Consider the following 18,938-nt stretch of genomic DNA (forward strand, 5'->3'; position numbering starts at 1 on the left):
TGTATCTTTACATGAAATCTATATGGAAATTCAAATCGGCTTCTGGATCCATATGCTACCTTTACAAAAAAAACACATATTTACAAGTGTCCAAAATTTTTGACAAAAATGCTACATGTACAACCTCCGCAATATATGTGTGTTCGGTAAGTTTTGTGAAATATCGATATTTTTTATGTTCTATGTAGAAAAAAATATCTTGTGAAAAGCTTTATTTTAGCACCGAATTTTATCTTTTTCACATGTCACATGATAAGTCAAGTTTTAATGAAACACCTTTGCATGCGCGTAGTACGCAAATATGTACATATATTTTTATAACATTTCAAAATATACTTAAATGCATTTCAAATAAAGGGAGATAAGCCAAAAGCGTCACTCCCGTCCAAAGTCCAAACACATATTTTATCCAACAGAATAATAGCCCCACCTCATCCCGTAAATATTTCCCTGGAGAAAACAGAGGCAAGTGCAGGGTACGTGCGTAGCTAGTCGATGCTCAACGCCTGCATGGGGGACGCGTGCTCTGATACCAATTGAAAGGATCGTATGCCGCACCTAGAGGGGGGGTGAATAGGTGCTACCCAATTTTTAGTTCCTTTTCAATTTAGGCTTGACACAAAGGTAAATTCTCTAGATATGCAACTATGTGAATTTCCCTATATGACAAGGCTAACGACTAAGTAGATATAGCAATACAATATAGAGGAGATAAAGGATAGAGGTAACCGAGAGTGGAGCACACGGAGACACGGAGTTGATTCCCGTAGTTCCCTTCCTTTCCAAGAAGGTACTTCTACGTTCGGAGGAGTGTGGTCGCTACGCAAGCCAGACCAACAGTCACGAAGACTTCACTCGAGTCTCCCGTGAGCAACGCCACGAAGGCCTAGCCCACTTCCACTAAGGGATTTCGTCGAGGCGGAAACCGGGCCATTACAAAGTTCTTGGGGCACACATCCACAACCAAATTGGAGGCTCCCAAATCTGTAACAACACAACAATCAACAACAATACATCAACACAAATCAACTAGGGATCCAAAGAGGAACACTAGCAAGGGGCCCCTCAAACAAATGAGGGGAAATGTAAATCGCTTCGGTGAGGATGTAGATCGGTGGCTTCTCCTTCGAATCTCCAAAGATCAAGAGCTTTGGTTGGGGGAAGAAGGAGATCTTGCAAATCTTGTGTTCTTGAGGTGGCTCTAATGGTGGTGAAGCTTGGCAGATTTTTCTTGCAATGATTGAGCAACTTGTCCCTTTGGAGAAGAGAGCTATTTATATGATTGGAGCTCAAACCCAGCAGGATGTTCCTTCATGATATAGATATCGGCTCCAACAATGATATAGATATCGGGGTCCGTCCTTTTTTTACATCTATACAGCTTTGCTTACCAAAGTATTTCTCATTTAAATGGCCACAGCTTCGTCCAAGTGTCCACCATACAAAAAAGTTAGATCTGGCCATGCTACACTCAAGTTCCGTTGCATCCGTGCAGTGAGCGGTCAGCGATGTGGGTGGTCTTATTTAAGCCCTACGGTTAGTACACTAGCTTGTCTGGCTGGATTTAGGTACATGCATGATACCACTACATAGTACATATTGCCATATATTTGTTATTTTCTCGTAAAACTAGAAATGGGCAGGATGAAGAAAGACATAAGAATCGGCTCTCCAACCGACGAAAAAAAATTAATGAGAGCCTTCATTAGTTTGATCATGTGCAACGTGGGCCTTTTGACGTCCTCGTGTACTAGAATGGCACTATCTCAAGTGGAAGGATCCCCAAACAAGACAGGATAAAAGTGGTCCTAAACCACATGACCGTGTAATGAAAACCCACTCTTGTTACATATGCGGACAACAAGAAGAAAATGCACAAACCACATGTCCCCGGCATGCATTTAACATTTTACCTCAAGTGTAATCGCTACCGGAGACAGGGTCTTATATTTCCTAATACGGAGGTATTAACACCGAGAGATACGGCTACAAAACAAGCGCCGCTCGGATCCTAAGAGCATCCCCACCGGCGGCCCCGATAGCGCCCCCGATAGCATTTTGGGGGCCGGCATCGAAAATGGGCTCGCACCGGCACGCCCCAAATAGCGCCGGCGGTTTTTCGAGCCCAATAGAAGCGCCGGCAACCCCGTGCCGGCCCCTTCGCGAAGGGCGCGAATCGGGCGAGCCGGCGCCTCGCGGCACGACGGTTTTCGCAGGTGGGGGCGCCTTGTTAGCGAGAGGACGCGACGGTTTGCATCGGAAGCGGCACGGGAAGGTTGGTATCGTCGTTTAATGGTCTCCTGCGCGGAAACCGAGGCGGCGACAAGGGCGATGGACCGGCTACGCAGCGTCCACTCGCCTATGCCACCGTAAATGCGGGTAGTTGGCACCCCTATTTAGTACGTACGCCGTCCATCGCCGCGGTGCTATCCTCTCATATCCACCACCGCCGCCGCGCCAGCCTCTCCTCTCCACCTCAAAAATGCCGCACCGTCTTAAAATGACGTACTCCATGCTTGGTCTCAACGGCTGCGCGCTGCGCAGCCGCTGCCCGACGCCGACTACAGCTTTGACGACACGGTCGACCCACGGTTCACCGTGTGGCATGAGGCCTACGCCGCGGACGCAGAGCTGAGGCGGCGGAGGAGGCGGCACAGCTGGGGCGAGCAGCCGCGAGCCCCCACCGACCCGGAGCAGGCGGCAGTCCCGGCGTCGTTGAACGTGCAGCGCTTCCGGAGGTTGAAGGAGGAGGAACGGGAGTTCGTCAACGACGCGAACCTCGAGCACGCCTCCTCCGCCGCACGGGGGACGCGTGCTTCTTCAAGAACTCGATGGCCACGGCGGCGTGCAGGGCCGCCTCCAACGGGAGAGCGTCCTCGTCGATCACCAAGTGCGGCGTGTGCACGTGGTGCATCTCTCGCCGACGCCGCGGACGCCGACACCGAAGAACGCCGCCGGGATCTTCTCGGCGTAGAACCCGAAGTCCTCCGCGGCCATGATCCGCGGAGACAGCCTCACGTTCACCGGGCCCAGCATACCCTCCGCCACCGCCTTGACGTGCGCGTACACCCCTTGATCGTTCACCGTGGCCGGGTACGGCCGGAGCTCCTCCTCCATGAAGTTCTAAGGTTGTGGATGTGCTGTTTCCACTAGGGATAAAACATCGATGCTTTGTCTAAGGATATTTGTGTTGACTACATTACGCATAGTACATAATGCAATTGTCTCGTTGTTTGCAACTTAATACCGAAAGGGGGTGCGGATGCTAACTTAATATAGTGTCGCTAGCGAACCAAAAGGATCTAAACTAGTTATGCAAAGAGACATCTTAAAATAGCACATTGGCCCACCTCGTGGTACGTCGGGTCATTGGCCCTCCCACCACTTAGTGGCTTTCAGTTCTAGCCCACCCGGGAGTGCTCTCGGTGGCCCGTTAGAAAAATTCGGAAGACTCCAAAGCAATGCCACAAGTTTAGTCCCACATTGCTAAGACAAGAAAGTTGCAACCAACTTATAAGGAGAGCTCTTGTAGGCATCTAAAATGCTATAAGCACACAATGTCTTATACCATACCCACATAGCGTCCACATAGCGCGTGCGCTCGCGTGAATATTCGCGACTTATGACTTTGGACTTGCGGACGTCGGCGCGCGCCTAGCGGATCTACCAAAAAGAAACTATCTTTTTAACGCCTAGCGGATCTACCAAAAAGAAACTATCTTTTTAATTATTATTTTTATTGCATGGCGCAGTGGAACACATACACGATTTGGATAAGTCGTGACTGCTCTAAAGCATGATAAGTTGTTTTCATCACTCACCATCAGACTTAGCAATGGATAATCAAGATCTGACCACAATGATGAATCGGGATGGGGTCGCCGGCAGGGATTCGAGGGGGAGTGGGGAATGGATAATCAAGATCTGACCACATGTAATTAAAGTTAGTTTATCTACACATGAAAACCATCAACAACATCTACTCCCTCCACCCCTCCCATAAAATATGTCTAAAATTTGTTTCAATTTGAATATATCTAGGTACTAAATATTATCTAGATGCGTCCAAATTTAGCCGACATGCTTCATGGAACAAGGAAATATTTCATGAGCCAATCAAATATCCATATCATCTCCACTAAAATTCATTATCAATGTATCTTTACATGAAATCTATATGGAAATTCAAATCGGCTTCTGGATCCATATGCTACCTTTACAAAAAAACACATATTTACAAGTGTCCAAAATTTTTGACAAAAATGCTACATGTACAACCTCCGCAATATATGTGTGTTCGGTAAGTTTTGTGAAATATCGATATTTTTTATGTTCTATGTAGAAAAAAATATCTTGTGAAAAGCTTTATTTTAGCACCGAATTTTATCTTTTTCACATGTCACATGATAAGTCAAGTTTTAATGAAACACCTTTGCATGCGCGTAGTACGCAAATATGTACATATATTTTTATAACATTTCAAAATATACTTAAATGCATTTCAAATAAAGGGAGATAAGCCAAAAGCGTCACTCCCGTCCAAAGTCCAAACACATATTTTATCCAACAGAATAATAGCCCCACCTCATCCCGTAAATATTTCCCTGGAGAAAACAGAGGCAAGTGCGGGTACGTGCGTAGCTAGTCGATGCTCAACGCCCGCATGGGGACGCGTGCTCGATACCAATTGAAAGGATCGTATGCCGCACCTAGAGGGGGTGAATAGGTGCTACCCAATTTTTAGTTCCTTTTCAATTTAGGCTTGACACAAAGGTAAATTCTCTAGATATGCAACTATGTGAATTTCCCTATATGACAAGGCTAACGACTAAGTAGATATAGCAATACAATATAGAGGAGATAAAGGATAGAGGTAACCGAGAGTGGAGCACACGGAGACACGGAGTTGATTCCCGTAGTTCCCTTCCTTTCCAAGAAGGTACTTCTACGTTCGGAGGAGTGTGGTCGCTACGCAAGCCGGACCAACGAGTCACGAAGACTTCACTCAGGTCTCCTGTGAGCAACGCCACGAAGGCCTAGCCCACTTCCACTAAGGGATTTCGTCGAGGCGGAAACCGGGCCATTACAAAGTTCTTGGGGCACACATCCACAACCAAATTGGAGGCTCCCAAATCTGTAACAACACAACAATCAACAACAATACATCAACACAAATCAACTAGGGATCCAAAGAGGAACACTAGCAAGGGGCCCCTCAAACAAATGAGGGGGAAATGTAAATCGCTTCGGTGAGGATGTAGATCGGTGGCTTCTCCTTCGAATCTCCAAAGATCAAGAGCTTTGGTTGGGGGAAGAAGGAGATCTTGCAAATCTTGTGTTCTTGAGGTGGCTCTAATGGTGGTGAAGCTTGGCAGATTTTTCTTGCAATGATTGAGCAATTTGTCCCTTTGGAGAAGAGAGCTATTTATATGATTGGAGCTCAAACCCAGCAGGATGTTCCTTCATGATATAGATATCGGCTCCAACAATGATATAGATATCGGGGTCCGTCCTTTTTTTACATCTATACAGCTTTGCTTACCAAAGTATTTCTCATTTAAATGGCCACAGTTCTGTCCAGTGTCCACCATACAAAAAAGTTAGATCTGGCCATGCTACACTCAAGTTCCGTTGCATCCGTGCAGTGAGCGGTCAGCGATGTGGGTGGTCTTATTTAAGCCCTACGGTTAGTACACTAGCTTGTCTGGCTGGATTTAGGTACATGCATGATACCACTACATAGTACATATTGCCATATATTTGTTATTTTCTGTAAAACTAGAAATGGGCAGGATGAAGAAAGACATAAGAATCGGCTCTCCAACTGACAGAAAAAAATTAATGAGAGCCTTCATTAGTTTGATCATGTGCAACGTGGGCCTTTTGACGTCCTCGTGTACTAGAATGGCACTATCTCAGTGGAAGGATCCCCAAACAAGACAGGATAAAAGTGGTCCTAAACCACATGACTGTGTAATGAAAACCCACTCTTGTTACATATGCAGACAACAAGAAGAAAATGCACAAACCACATGTCCCCGGCATGCATTTAACATTTTACCTCAAGTGTAACTGCTACCAGAGACAGGTCTTATATTTCCTAATACAGAGGTATTAACACTGAGAGATACAGCTACAAAACAAGCGCTGCTGGATCCTAAGAGCATCCCCACCGGCGGCCCCGATAGCGCCCCCGATAGCATTTTGGGGGCCGGCATCGAAAATGGGCTCGCACCGGCACGCCCCAAATAGCGCCGGCGGTTTTTCGAGCCCAATAGAAGCGCCGGCAACCCCGTGCCAGCCCCTTCGCGAAGGGCGCGAATCGGGCGAGCCGGCGCCTCGCGGCACGACGGTTTTCGCAGGTGGGGGCGCCTTGTTAGCGAGAGGACGCGACGGTTTGCATCGGAAGCGGCACGGGAAGGTTGGTATCGTCGTTTAATGGTCTCCTGCGCGGAAACCGAGGCGGCGACAAGGGCGTTGGACTCGGCTACGCAGCCGTCCACTCGCCTATGCCACCGTAAATGCGGGTAGTTGGCACCCCTATTTAGTACGTACGCCGTCCATCGCCGCGGTGCTATCCTCTCATATCCACCACCGCCGCCGCGCCAGCCTCTCCTCTCCACCTCAAAAATGCCGCACCGTCTTAAAATGACGTACTCCATGCTTGGTCTCAACGGCTGCGCGCTGCGCAGCCGCTGCCCGACGCCGACTACAGCTTTGACGACACAGTCGACCCACGGTTCACCGTGTGGCATGAGGCCTACGTCGCAGACGCAGAAGCTGAGGCGGCGGAGGAGGCGGCACAGTGGGGCGAGCAGCCGCAGGCCCCCCCGACCCGGAGCAGGCGGCAGTCCCGGCGTCGTTGAACGTGCAGCGCTTCCGGAGGTTGAAGGAGGAGGAACGGGAGTTCGTCAACGACGCGAACCTCGAGCACGCCTCCTCCGCCGCACGGGGACGCGTGCTTCTTCAAGAACTCGATGGCCACGGCGGCGTGCGGGGCCGCTCCAACGGGGAGAGCGTCCTCGTCGATCACCAAGTGCGGCGTGTGCACGTGGTGCATCTCCTCGCCGACGCCGCGGACGCCGACACCGAAGAACGCCGCCGGGATCTTCTCGGCGTAGAACCCGAAGTCCTCCGCGGCCATGATCTGCGGAGACAGCCTCACGTTCACCGGGCCCAGCATACCCTCCGCCACCGCCTTGACGTGCGCGTACACCCCTTGATCGTTCACCGTGGCCGGGTACGGCCGGAGCTCCTCCTCCATGAAGTTCTAAGGTTGTGGATGTGCTGTTTCCACTAGGGATAAAACATCGATGCTTTGTCTAAGGATATTTGTGTTGACTACATTACGCATAGTACATAATGCAATTGTCTGTTGTTTGCAACTTAATACTGAAAGGGGGTGCGGATGCTAACTTAATATAGTGTCGCTAGCGAACCAAAAGGATCTAAACTAGTTATGCAAAGAGACATCTTAAAATAGCACATTGGCCCACCTCGTGGTACGTCAGGTCATTGGCCCTCCCACCACTTAGTGGCTTTCAGTTCTAGCCCACCCGGGAGTGCTCTCGGTGGCCCGTTAGAAAAATTCGGAAGACTCCAAAGCAATGCCACAAGTTTAGTCCCACATCGCTAAGACAAGAAAGTTGCAACCAACTTATAAGGAGAGCTCTTGTAGGCATCTAAAATGCTATAAGCACACAATGTCTTATACCATACCCACATAGCGTCCACATAGCGCGTGCGCTCGCGTGAATATTCGCGACTTATGACTTTGGACTTGCGGACGTCGGCGTGCGCCTAGCGGATCTACCAAAAAGAAACTATCTTTTTAATTATTATTTTTATTGCATGGCGCAGTGGAACACATACACGATTTGGATAAGTCGTGACTGCTCTAAAGCATGATAAGTTGTTTTCATCACTCACCATCAGACTTAGCAATGGATAATCAAGATCTGACCACAATGATGAATCGGGATGGGGTCGCCGGCAGGGATTCGAGGGGAGTGGGGAATGGATAATCAAGATCTGACCACATGTAATTAAAGTTAGTTTATCTACACATGAAAACCATCAACAACATCTACTCCCTCCACCCCTCCCATAAAATATGTCTAAAATTTGTTTCAATTTGAATATATCTAGGTACTAAATATTATCTAGATGCGTCCAAATTTAGCCGACATGCTTCATGGAACAAGGAAATATTTCATGAGCCAATCAAATATCCATATCATCTCCACTAAAATTCATTATCAATGTATCTTTACATGAAATCTATATGGAAATTCAAATCGGCTTCTGGATCCATATGCTACCTTTACAAAAAAAAACACATATTTACAAGTGTCCAAAATTTTTGACAAAAATGCTACATGTACAATCTCCGCAATATATGTGTGTTCGGTAAGTTTTGTGAAATATCGATATTTTTTATGTTCTATGTAGAAAAAAAATATCTTGTGAAAAGCTTTATTTTAGCACCGAATTTTATCTTTTTCACATGTCACATGATAAGTCAAGTTTTAATGAAACACCTTTGCATGCGCGTAGTACGCAAATATGTACATATATTTTTATAACATTTCAAAATATACTTAAATGCATTTCAAATAAAGGGAGATAAGCCAAAAGCGTCACTCCCGTCCAAAGTCCAAACACATATTTTATCCAACAGAATAATAGCCCCACCTCATCCCGTAAATATTTCCCTGGAGAAAACAGAGGCAAGTGCAGGGTACGTGCGTAGCTAGTCGATGCTCAACGCCTGCACGGGGGACGCGTGCTTGTTCAAGAACTCGATGGCCACGGCGGCGTGCAGGGCCGCTCCGACCGGGAGCGCGTCCTCGTCGATCACCAGGTGCGGCGTGTGCACGTGGTGCATCTCCTCGCCGGCGCCCCGGACGCCCACACCGAAGAACGCCGCCGGGATCTTCTCGGCGTAGAACCCGAAGTCCTCCGCGGCCATGATCGGCGGAGACAGCCTCACGTTCACCGGGCCCAGCATACCCTCCGCCACCGCCTTGACGTGCGCGTACACCCCTTGATCGTTCACCGTGGCCGGGTACGGCCGGAGCTCCTCCTCCATGAAGTCCACCGTCGCCGCGCACCGCCCCACCGCCGCCTGCCCCTGGACCACCTCCCTGATCCTCCTCATCAGGTACGACAGCCCCTCCGTCGTCATGCTCCGCAGGGTGCCGCCGAGCGTGACCGCCTCCGGGATGACGTTGAACGCCTCGCCTCCTCTGATGAAGGTCACCGACACCACCGCGCCCTGCAGCGGGTCCGTCTCGCGGGCGACGAGCTGCTGGAGGCTGAGCACGGCGGATGACGCGGCGACGATGGGGTCCACGGCGGCGTGCGGCGTGGCGCCGTGCCCTCCTTTTCCCGTGACGGTGGCCGTGAAGCGGGCCGCGCCGGCGAGGAAGGGCCCCGGCCTGGACCCGACGGCGCCGGCGGGGAGGTGCGTGTCGACGTGCATTGCAAAAATGGCGTCCACGTCGTCCAGGACGCCCTCCCGCAGGACGTGGTACCCGCCGGCGTGGCCCTCCTCCGCCGGCTGGAACACCAGCTTCACCGTGCCCGCGAGGCCGCCCTTGCGGGACTGCAGCAGCTTGGCGGCGCCCAGGAGCATGGCCACGTGCGCGTCGTGCCCGCACGCGTGCATCTTGCCGTCTTCCTTGCTCTTGAACTCCCATTCTACCATCTCCTGCACAGGCCAGTGGGAATTGATTTGTCAGGGAATCCTACCACACCGATTAAGAGACTGATTCTACTACGGAATCTATCAATTCCATACTGATTTACATGGCATTGATAATCGCAAACAAGTGATCTACTAATAATTACGTGCAGCATTTGCGTTGGCAGTCGATATCCATTGCAGATCGTCACCAGAATCACTTTGCGTTGGCAGTCGCCATCAAATTACTAAATCTGTTCTGATGGTATGGTAGGCAGTCGCCGTCGATTTCCGTATCGGCACGGTGCCGTTGCGAGACTGTATACGGAACAACCACAATGTCTGCATGATCGATCCGAGATCCCCACACTCAACTTCCTTCTTAATCCTCCTGAACCTATAGCGTCAAGAAGAAAAAACAGAAACATTGCATCCGAAGTTGTCATGTCAAACGTTCGCATGAGCAGTAGCGACGAAACCTGTATTTTCTATGAACTCGATCTCGATGACTGCTTGCCTAATGGTTCCCGCCAACCTACTTAATCAGTGATATCTCAACTCTAAGTGGAGTAAACACTAGTACATGTTTGTCAGTGACAGACCTGGATGGGCAGCGCGTCCATGTCGGCCCGGAGCGCGAACACGGGGCCAGGGCCGGCACCGCCGACGATGGTGGCGACGACGCCGGTGCGCGCGACGGGCCAGGCGTAGGGGACGCCGAGGGCGTCGAGCTCGGCGCGCACGAGCGCCGACGTGCGGTGCTCCTGGAAGGCCAGCTCCGGGTGCTGGTGGATCCGCCGCCGCAGGCCTCGCACCCACGCTGCCAACTCCGGCGCCCGCGCCTCCTCCAGCAGCTCCCTCCCCAGCTCCGCCATCGCCGGAAGGGTGAGCTATGCGAGCGACCTGTACGAGGACAAAGCAGTGCGCGAGGAGGAGCTTGGATGTGGAGCTTGTGGAAGGAGACGGATGGATCGATGCGGCGAGTGAATGCGAGTTGAAACTGTTGATGGAGGGCGGCAGTATTTGGGGACGGGGCAGTTAGAGCATCCCAGCCGTTGGGGCTCCCCAGGCCGAAATCCGGCGCTAAATGCCCATTTTCCCAGTGGCGAGCCCATGGTCGACTTCACCCACCGCGTGCATAGCGACGGTGTCGCCGGGAAGGGCAACCGTCGGAGGAAGAGCAACCGCCGCTCTCTTCGTCCAGAGAACTACATATACGGTTTCGAACGTCCGGCGCCATTCATCTATTCTCTCGTCCACCATCTTCTGTCAACCATGAGCGACTGGTCGTGGCCATCGGACACCGACAGCGAGGGGAAGCCGCCAGGATGGCGGCATTGGTGGGATCGCGTTGCATCGTCCAGCAGCGACGATTCCCCCCCGCCGTCCAGCGAAGAAGAATGGGACGACGACGAGGAGGAGGACGAGGAGGAGGCCGTGGAGCAGGCCGTGGAGCCGGCCGTGGAGCCGGCCGTGGAGCAGCCCGAGGAGCAGCCCGAGGAGCAGGCCGAGGAGCCGGCCGAGGAAGAACCCGAGGAGCAGGCTGAGGAGGAGGAGGACGCAGAGGCGAAGGCGCCTTCCTCCGACGAGGAGGTGACGAGCCGGAAGCGCCGCCGCCACGACGATGAGGCGGGGCCATCTAGGAAGAAGTAGTAGTTTTAGTTTGTTTTTAAGTTTTTATATGTAATTTTTATGTTTATTCGAACTATATATAATTATGTTTATTCGAACTATATATAATTTGAACTGGGAATTCAAATCTTTCGTTCGACGATGGTCTTGCCGTAGATCGGGAAGACAAGGGTTGTGCCGTTGATCGGGGAAGATGAGGGTTTTGCCGTAGAAACCCATGCCATTGTCGCCGACAGGTCGGGGCCACCAAACGTTTCCCGCGATTTCGTTTCGTCCGGAGTCCCCGAGCGCTCCCCGGGGGGCCGGGGATGGCGTGGGATCGCCGGATGAAACTAGGCCCAAATCCGGACGAAAACGAGGAACCGGGGGCGCGACTGGGCCGATTTACGCCGTCCGGATGTAAAAAACGCTCGCCGGGGGCCTGTTCGGGGGGACGAGTGGAGATGCTCTTACGTGCTTGTCTCTTCGATCGTCGCGATATGGGCTTGCTGCTACGAAACTCCTACCTCCATGCCTTTTTGAAATGTGAATTATAGTACTTTTTCTTTCTGTGGGAATGGAAATGAAAAACACGAGATACTTTTTCTAGAAATATAAATATGGACTGATAAGGTGAGATCGATACTTTTCTAAAAGCAAGTATAATAAGGTACAGTCAGCTCGCTATTATAGATAAAATGTTATATCTTTGTTTAGTTTGAGGAGTGGGAATAGAAAGTAAGTGGACTCTTATGGAAGAGCTAGCTCTACCACATGCTCCTGGGCACTTTATGAGAGTGAAATGTGGACCATATTTGGATAAAATAGTACATTACTCCCCCCGGTCTTAAATATAAGCTATATAGTTTTTAGCACGTAAATTAAGAAACACATATTTAGGAAAAATTACACCATGTTTGGCTGGAATTAACCCTAGACAATTAAACGTGAGCTAATATAGGACTTTGCATAAGCTAATGAAACATAATCAAATCAAAAATATTTTCCATACAAGTGGGGCAACTTAGTAAACCTTATATTCTAGAATTTTTCTCAAAACACTATATGGCTTATATTTAGGAACGAAGGGAGTATTAAAATTCACTATTATATATGATGACTATAAGTTGGTTATAGATGACATATCAAACCGCTACAGCCAGCTACTGGCTATACTATTGTTCTTGCTCTAACTCAGTTCAAGATCGACGGGAAAACAAATGCTAAGTTTATGGGAAGACAACTTACGGAATTTTGTAACGGGGTTAGGTGTCAATCAAGGATTTGTCGTTGAATTCTTCTCTGCAACCGAACCAAAACTTCCTTCCAATGAATTGGTTCCACGATCTCCACGTAAGCTTTTTTCGTAAGCTCTCTTTCGTAAGTGTAGCATTGTTGGTGCTATAAAGTTAGATATTGAAAATCTTGAGCTAACTCTACCTGGCTCGATTTAGCTAGACAGCTCAAAAAATACATATAATAATTTGTTATATTTTCTATGTTCACAAAAGTATGTCTCAACTTTATCAAACTATGCATGTATCTAGACGATGTGTTTTAGTGCAGTGGTACGACACAAGATAGTTGCCGGCATGGACAGTGTATAAGTTATACGAGGCCCAACCATCCCCGCATCCCCCCTCCCCACCCCCCTCCGGGTCAGGCGGCTCGGGCGGATACCCTAACGCCACCGCCTCTTCCTCCCCTCCTCCGGTCTCTATCCTCCATGCCGCCGCCAGAGGTGACCACCGGCCGGTAGCGGGGCTGGTCCAAGGTCGGCGTCGTGGGGTCTAGGGTGGGATCCAGGGTGGCGTGTCGCGCCTAGCTGCCTTGGGGAGGGCTGCGGCAGACGGGTGATGGCTTGGCAATGCGGCTGGCGGGGGTCACCTAGACGGTTGCGGATGCAGCGGCGCAGTCGTGCTTGGTGGTTGCCGATGGGTCATCTGCATCCCTCCCTCCCGGTAGCTCACGGTGGTGGCCTTCTTCAGTGTTGGAGGCGGCGGACGACTCGTCGACGGGTCTGTGGTCGGTGGCGGTCTCATCTTCTACCGATGAGGTTGACCGACGGGTGGTGGTATGGGGGCCTACCGATCTTCCTAATAAAGGTGGCTGGCCTAAGGTTCCTCTTGTGCAAAGATGGAGACCTTCCTGAGGCCGGTCCTTCTTGATCTGGCTGGAGTGGTGAGTTTCGGAAGGCTCCGCCGAAAAATGTAACAGTGCAACCTATGCGTAGAGTTTTGGTGGATCATGTGGTATTCGGTCGTGCGCACCCGTGCATGCTTTTATTCCGACTGTTTGGTTCTGTAGGGAGCGGCCCGAAGCTCTGTTCTCTGTTGCCATCAGGTAACATTTTGTTCCTTGGTGAAGTCAGAGACGGAGAATATCATTAAGGCTAGATTGGAGGACTAGCAACGGAGGTTCGAGTCTTTGCGTTGTTGAAGGACTTGTTTGGTGTTCTGGGTTTGGTAGCAGCAGTATGCAAGTGAGAGCGACAGCACAAGTGGAGTTCAGAGTCTTATCTTTCAGGGGGAAAATCTAAGGTCTGACCTTAATTGGTTTGTCTGGCAATGACCTTGTTGAAGGCAGTGTTTTAAGAGCAGAAACTATCTTTAGGGTGAAAACCTAAATTTTTTGATCAGGCGATAACGACGCTAGTGCTATGTTCCTTTCTTGGAGACGTATTTTTTGAGAGCCCGGAGTTCATGTGTTGTCTTTGGTAGTGGATGTATTGTTGTTGTTACAACTAAAATACCGTAGCGGTTTTTTTCTCTTAGTTTTTCTTTTTCTTTTTTTACACGTGTGCATCCATGCTATCTTTAGGGTATTACGTTGTTGTAGACGCTAAGTTGTAATTGGTGGCCTTAATACATTCCTTCGTCGGAAAAACAAGCTGTAGTAACCGCGGAAGCCTGCACACGGTAATGCTCCTAAAATAGCACAACTTGTGAGAGGAAGCCCGAAAAGTGCTTTTGGAACATGAGCATCAGTGCTCCTGCCAGCTGGAGTCGGTCTCAGCCGTTGCTTTTCCCATTCTGGCCATCGATTAACCGTATCCCTTTCTGTCAGAGAAAGTTTCGCTACTGTATAAGTTCATGTATATGACCAACATATCTGTATTTCCCACGGAGGTGCATTTATTGAGGTACCATGTGGAATGCAACTGTGCCTGCCTCCAAATTCTTACAGCGTGTGATGGGTCGTGGAGTTGTCAATCCTAGGCCTGCAGCATCACAGGCTTCACAGCTCATAGGTGTGCCGTTGCACATCATCGCACATCACATGGATATATGAACGCGACACGCGTCTCCTACGTATTAACGTATCCAGCTCCTTCCTCCTGTTCACTCTGGCTCACGACGTTTCCAAACGGGCGATTCAAACCAGATCGGTCTGCTGTTTGAGTCAGCGCAGTCTACTGTCTGAGTCAGCGCACGGTAAGAATTTAGGTTGTAGTCTGGCCTACTAGGCTAGCGTGCATAGCGGCGTGATCCATTTAATCCCCGCTGGCCATTTCGGCCCGTTGATCGCAGACAAACAAATAAACTGAATGCAACTTAAATTTAAAAGCGAGTGAAATTTTAATATATATTTTATTCATTCAAACATAATTTATATAGAAAATAAAAAATTGAGCTCTAGTTCACCGACGACTTTGATGGACGTGGCTTATGCCGCCAGTCAGCCTTCTACACTTGGTTGCAGCCAGGCGGGCCATGGCACGCGCTCTGTCCACGGCGCATTCGTGCAGACGCATCAGCTCCCCAAATTGGTGGGTTGATGGCTCACAGGACAGATCAGCTAGCCTATTTGGATCGTGTGCTGGAGCGTGCGTGACTAGTAAGCCAGTTCGCGCGGATCATTTCTAACGGCCCAGGACCATTTTGGATCGCCCCGCATTAGATGCCCTCACCCCTGCTTACATATTAGAAAGCTTGTCGTCATGTTTGATGCCCCATCTTCTCCATGCTAGTAATCACGCCTACCCCTCCGTATGATCCGCTGCCCGGTGTGCACGAGCTAGGGAAAAAGGATACCGCTGAGGACCTTTCTCGTTCCATCATCACGCTTTTTTTGCGCAACATGTGTTCACTTTCACCAAAATTCTGATGTTTCTTTGTCGCAGAAAAAGAAAATTGGTTTTTCTTTCACAACAAAAATAATATAATTTTGTTACATTTTGAAATCACTAATGCTACATCTAAAAATTTAAGGAAACACAACCTTTAGTAAAGCGTCCAGAAAACCTTCCAACATCTCGTGTCTGCTTTTACAACGAAATTCAAATATTTTTCTTACATTATAAAATCTCTAATGCAACATGTGAAAATTCAAGGAAACACAAAATTTAGCAAACTTTTAGAAAACCTTGCAAAAACTTGTATCTACTTTCATGTTTGCTACATTTTTAAAGCACTTATGTCACATTGTATATTGAAAAATCCGAGGAGACACGATTTCTAGCAAACAACCATAAAAATCTTGCAACAACAAGTCCTTTTTCCACAAAGAAAACTCATACAATTTTTCTTTTTTGTAAAAGCATGAACACAACATTAAAAAATTTTATAGCAAACGAACAAGAAAACATTGAAATAACTCGAATGTGCTTTTTGCAACAAAACACACATGATTTTACTACTCCCTCCGACCCGTAAAACTTGTCAAAAGTTTATCTAAATTCGGATGTACTAAAGTAGTGTTAGTACATCCGAATATAGACAAACATTTGACATATTTTATGGGACGGAGGGAGTACAATTTAAAAGCATGTACGCACCATTAAAAAATACGTGAAACCCTAAACTATTGTTGGAGCACCAATCTCGCTGATTCGGCACCGCTAACCACAAACCTGACTTGATGGAAGCATGTTGGCGCTAGATCGGGCACCCTGAGACGTTCCCACTGCTCCATCGTCTACCCATGGTCATCGTACTCGTGGCAACAGAGGGATTGGATGGCGTTGCAAGTAGGCTCAAAGGCTCCATTTGTAACATAATAGGCACCGACTTGGTTAGCCCATACAACATCGTATCGATCTAGCGAACACCATAACAAGCAGTCAGCTGTATGAAATAGCCGACCACTAGTCGTACATGCATGCATTATAACATTTACTCCCTCCGTAAAGAAAAGTATGACGTTTTTGCCATTTTATAGATTAACTCACTTTTATTTGTATCTAGTCTAATTTTAGTGGGTAGATTCACTCTAGGCTACTTCAAATAGTATACTGCTCCTAGGTCTGTGTGCTAGAAAAAGCTTGCAGGACAGCTGCAGCTTGGTGCGGCGCGAGCAGCCGTTGGCGACTTGGCCAAGCAAAACATGCATGCATGATGGGGTACAGTCGCATGCATGCTACGCTGGGAGGGCCGCGTGCGGCAGTTGCCGGTTGACCTGCTCGAGCACGGAAGGAGCGGAACTACGCGGGGCGTGTCGTATTTCTGTTTTTGACAGCGTCCGTGTGTGCTAGAAATACGGATGGCACAGTTACCAACACAGGAATGAGCCAACCACACAGCTACACATGGCGGGAGCACTGGTGCCCATGTGCACCAAATTCCCTTCCGAGGAAGCCGCCATGGCCAGCCACAAAGTGTTCGAAGGATGTAGTTTGTTGCGGCGGTGTGGGTGGGTGAAAAAGGCATCGAGGCAGGTGCATCCCCGTCTCTTTCCCAACCTATGGCAAACCGTTGTTTAATTTGAATCGAGGCTATCAATCTCAATCAGTCGTCGTCCACGGTCCACAGTCCACACGGTGTGCTCCTGCTAGTGCCCTACCACAGTTCACCTACTGAAACAATAGAATATGACGAGTTGACGACGATCCTTTCCTCTGGTCAAGCGGGCGCGACCATAAATCCGTCCATCGGCGATGTTCCTTCGACACCCATCATCAGTTCATCACAGAGCACTCTTCCTTCGTTAGTGCCATCAGCCATTCTGCAGACTGCAGTACAGCCACTGTAAAATGGCAGGAAAAGGTAAAGAATCTGCATGGTCTCAGCAACCGGCGCCGCCTTCGGCGTTCGTGTCTAAGAGCAAGGTTCTACAATCTGGCACCGCTCACCCGACCTCAAGGTTTGCTCGTCATGTGTCCCTGGCAGTCCCTTCAGCTCTCTCGCCCTCTCTTTTCCCCCCTTGAAGTCTCAGTTGAACAATGCGCCTTACTATCCATCCTGCAGTGTCTCGGGAGCTCATGGGAACTTATCAGGGGCGTCGCACTCAGGAACTCATGGGTACTCAGGAACTCACGGAAACTCATCAGGGTCATCGCCCTACTCGATGTACTCATCAGGGGCGTCGCCATTCTCGGGAACTCACGGGAACTCCTCAGGATCATCCTTGTACTCGAATGTGGAGAAAAAAGTGAACTCATCAGGGGTCTCGTCGCTCTCTGGAACTCCCGGAAAGTCATCATTGTCATCGTTGTTCCCAACCAGCATTTCAGGGCAAAGCTTCAAGTTGGGACCAGGCTATGATCAGGCAAATGCAATCTGCAACCCAGCTCTTCTCAGCAACATTCTTTGTACAATAAAAAAAAAGCAACCCAGCTCAAGCTGTGCGTTCTCTCTTTCTTACAGAATCCGCAACGCAGCAACCCCTACTACCAAGTGCCGAAATCCAACACGGCCGCCGCAGGGCTGAAACTCCAAATTCAAAAGGAGAAGGAGTCCGCCGCAAGCTTACAAGGAGAGCTTCGCAGGGAGAAAGCTGCGGTGGTACGATTAAAAGGACAGCTGCTTAGAAAGGAGGCGGGAACCGGGCAGGCGTCTGAAGTAGATCATATTGCTGAGCTTAAAACGCTGAAAGATTCCGTCCACAGGTCAGCACCACAATGTTCCTGAATTCTTTCCCTTTCTCAAAATGCACCCCATTAAACTTCGGATTGTTTATTTCACGCAAGAAAAGAAACTTCAGATCTACTTACCACTGGGAGTTGTATATTTATTCTGATCAACAAAACTGACAGCTTATCGTCGTGGAAAACAAAACTTCAGATTATCAGGTCAGCATACGGAGGAGAGAGATGCGGCGCGGGTGTTACGAACAGAGCTTAGAACAGAGAAAGATGCAGTCCACAGGTTAGCATTGCAATCTTTTCTCAAAATGAAATACCAGATTTATTTATCACCAAAGTGGTATCCATTCAGGTAGTAGTACAACTATGATAAAGAACATTGACTCATATCGTAATGATCTTATCCAATTTTACAACCATAAAAGCTCATAGCTAGTTGTTAGATGGTGTAGAGCACATTCTAACAATGACGGTACATCTCAAATTAATTTATTCTATTATGAATGGTGAAAAGGTTGAAGGCTGGGCTTGCACGGGAGCAACTCCAGCTTGAAAAAGAGAGAGCGGCCATCAAAAGCATGGGAGGAGAGCTTCAAACCGAGAGAGCTGAGGTGTTACGGTTAAAAGGACTACTTAAAAAGGAGACGGAGGCCAGGCAGGCGTCCAAAGCAGAGCATAAAACAGAGCTTAAAACGCTAAAAGATGCCGTCAACAGGTCGGCACTGAAATGTTCCTTCCTTCTTCCCCTTTCTCATAATGCACACCTTTAAACTTTGGATTTATTCCCTCGCAAAAAAAAAACTTTGGATTTATTTATTTCCAAGGAAAAAATCAGATAAA

General features: G+C 48.9%; 2 protein-coding genes across 2 annotated transcripts; both read right to left on the reverse strand.

Moving 5' to 3' along the window:
- Positions 1–6,091: 6,091 nt before the first annotated feature.
- On the reverse strand, positions 6,092–7,264 carry LOC124672852 (IAA-amino acid hydrolase ILR1-like 4; the record flags this gene model as incomplete). Its single annotated transcript, XM_047209016.1, has 2 exons — positions 6,092–6,100; positions 6,926–7,264. Coding segments are annotated over 2 exons (348 nt in total), but the record flags the coding sequence as incomplete, so codon positions are not given.
- Positions 7,265–8,752: 1,488 nt separating this feature from the next.
- Positions 8,753–10,948, reverse strand: LOC124672853 (IAA-amino acid hydrolase ILR1-like 4). The gene is made up of 3 exons (XM_047209017.1): positions 10,904–10,948; positions 10,288–10,575; positions 8,753–9,712 (listed from the first exon to the last, which is right to left on the reverse strand). Exons 1-3 carry the CDS (start codon positions 10,946–10,948, stop codon positions 8,753–8,755), a joined length of 1,293 nt encoding a protein of 430 aa, XP_047064973.1.
- Positions 10,949–18,938: the final 7,990 nt, after the last annotated feature.

The sequence above is a fragment of the Lolium rigidum genome, chromosome 7 (genome assembly GCF_022539505.1).
Source record: "Lolium rigidum isolate FL_2022 chromosome 7, APGP_CSIRO_Lrig_0.1, whole genome shotgun sequence".
In the NCBI taxonomy this organism is placed as follows: domain Eukaryota; kingdom Viridiplantae; phylum Streptophyta; class Magnoliopsida; order Poales; family Poaceae; genus Lolium; species Lolium rigidum.

Bases quoted from the DNA above. Each gene is read 5' to 3' on its own strand.
- LOC124672853 (XM_047209017.1), bottom strand. From the start codon at position 10,948: ATGGTGGACGAGAGAATAGATGAATGGCGCCGGACGTTCGAAACC. The intron at 10,576-10,903 runs GTATATGTAGTT...TCGCTCGCATAG, and splicing joins GGCGCCGGACGTTCGAAACC to CTCACCCTTCCGGCGATGGC. The intron at 9,713-10,287 runs GTCTGTCACTGA...TGGCCTGTGCAG, and splicing joins TGGACGCGCTGCCCATCCAG to GAGATGGTAGAATGGGAGTT.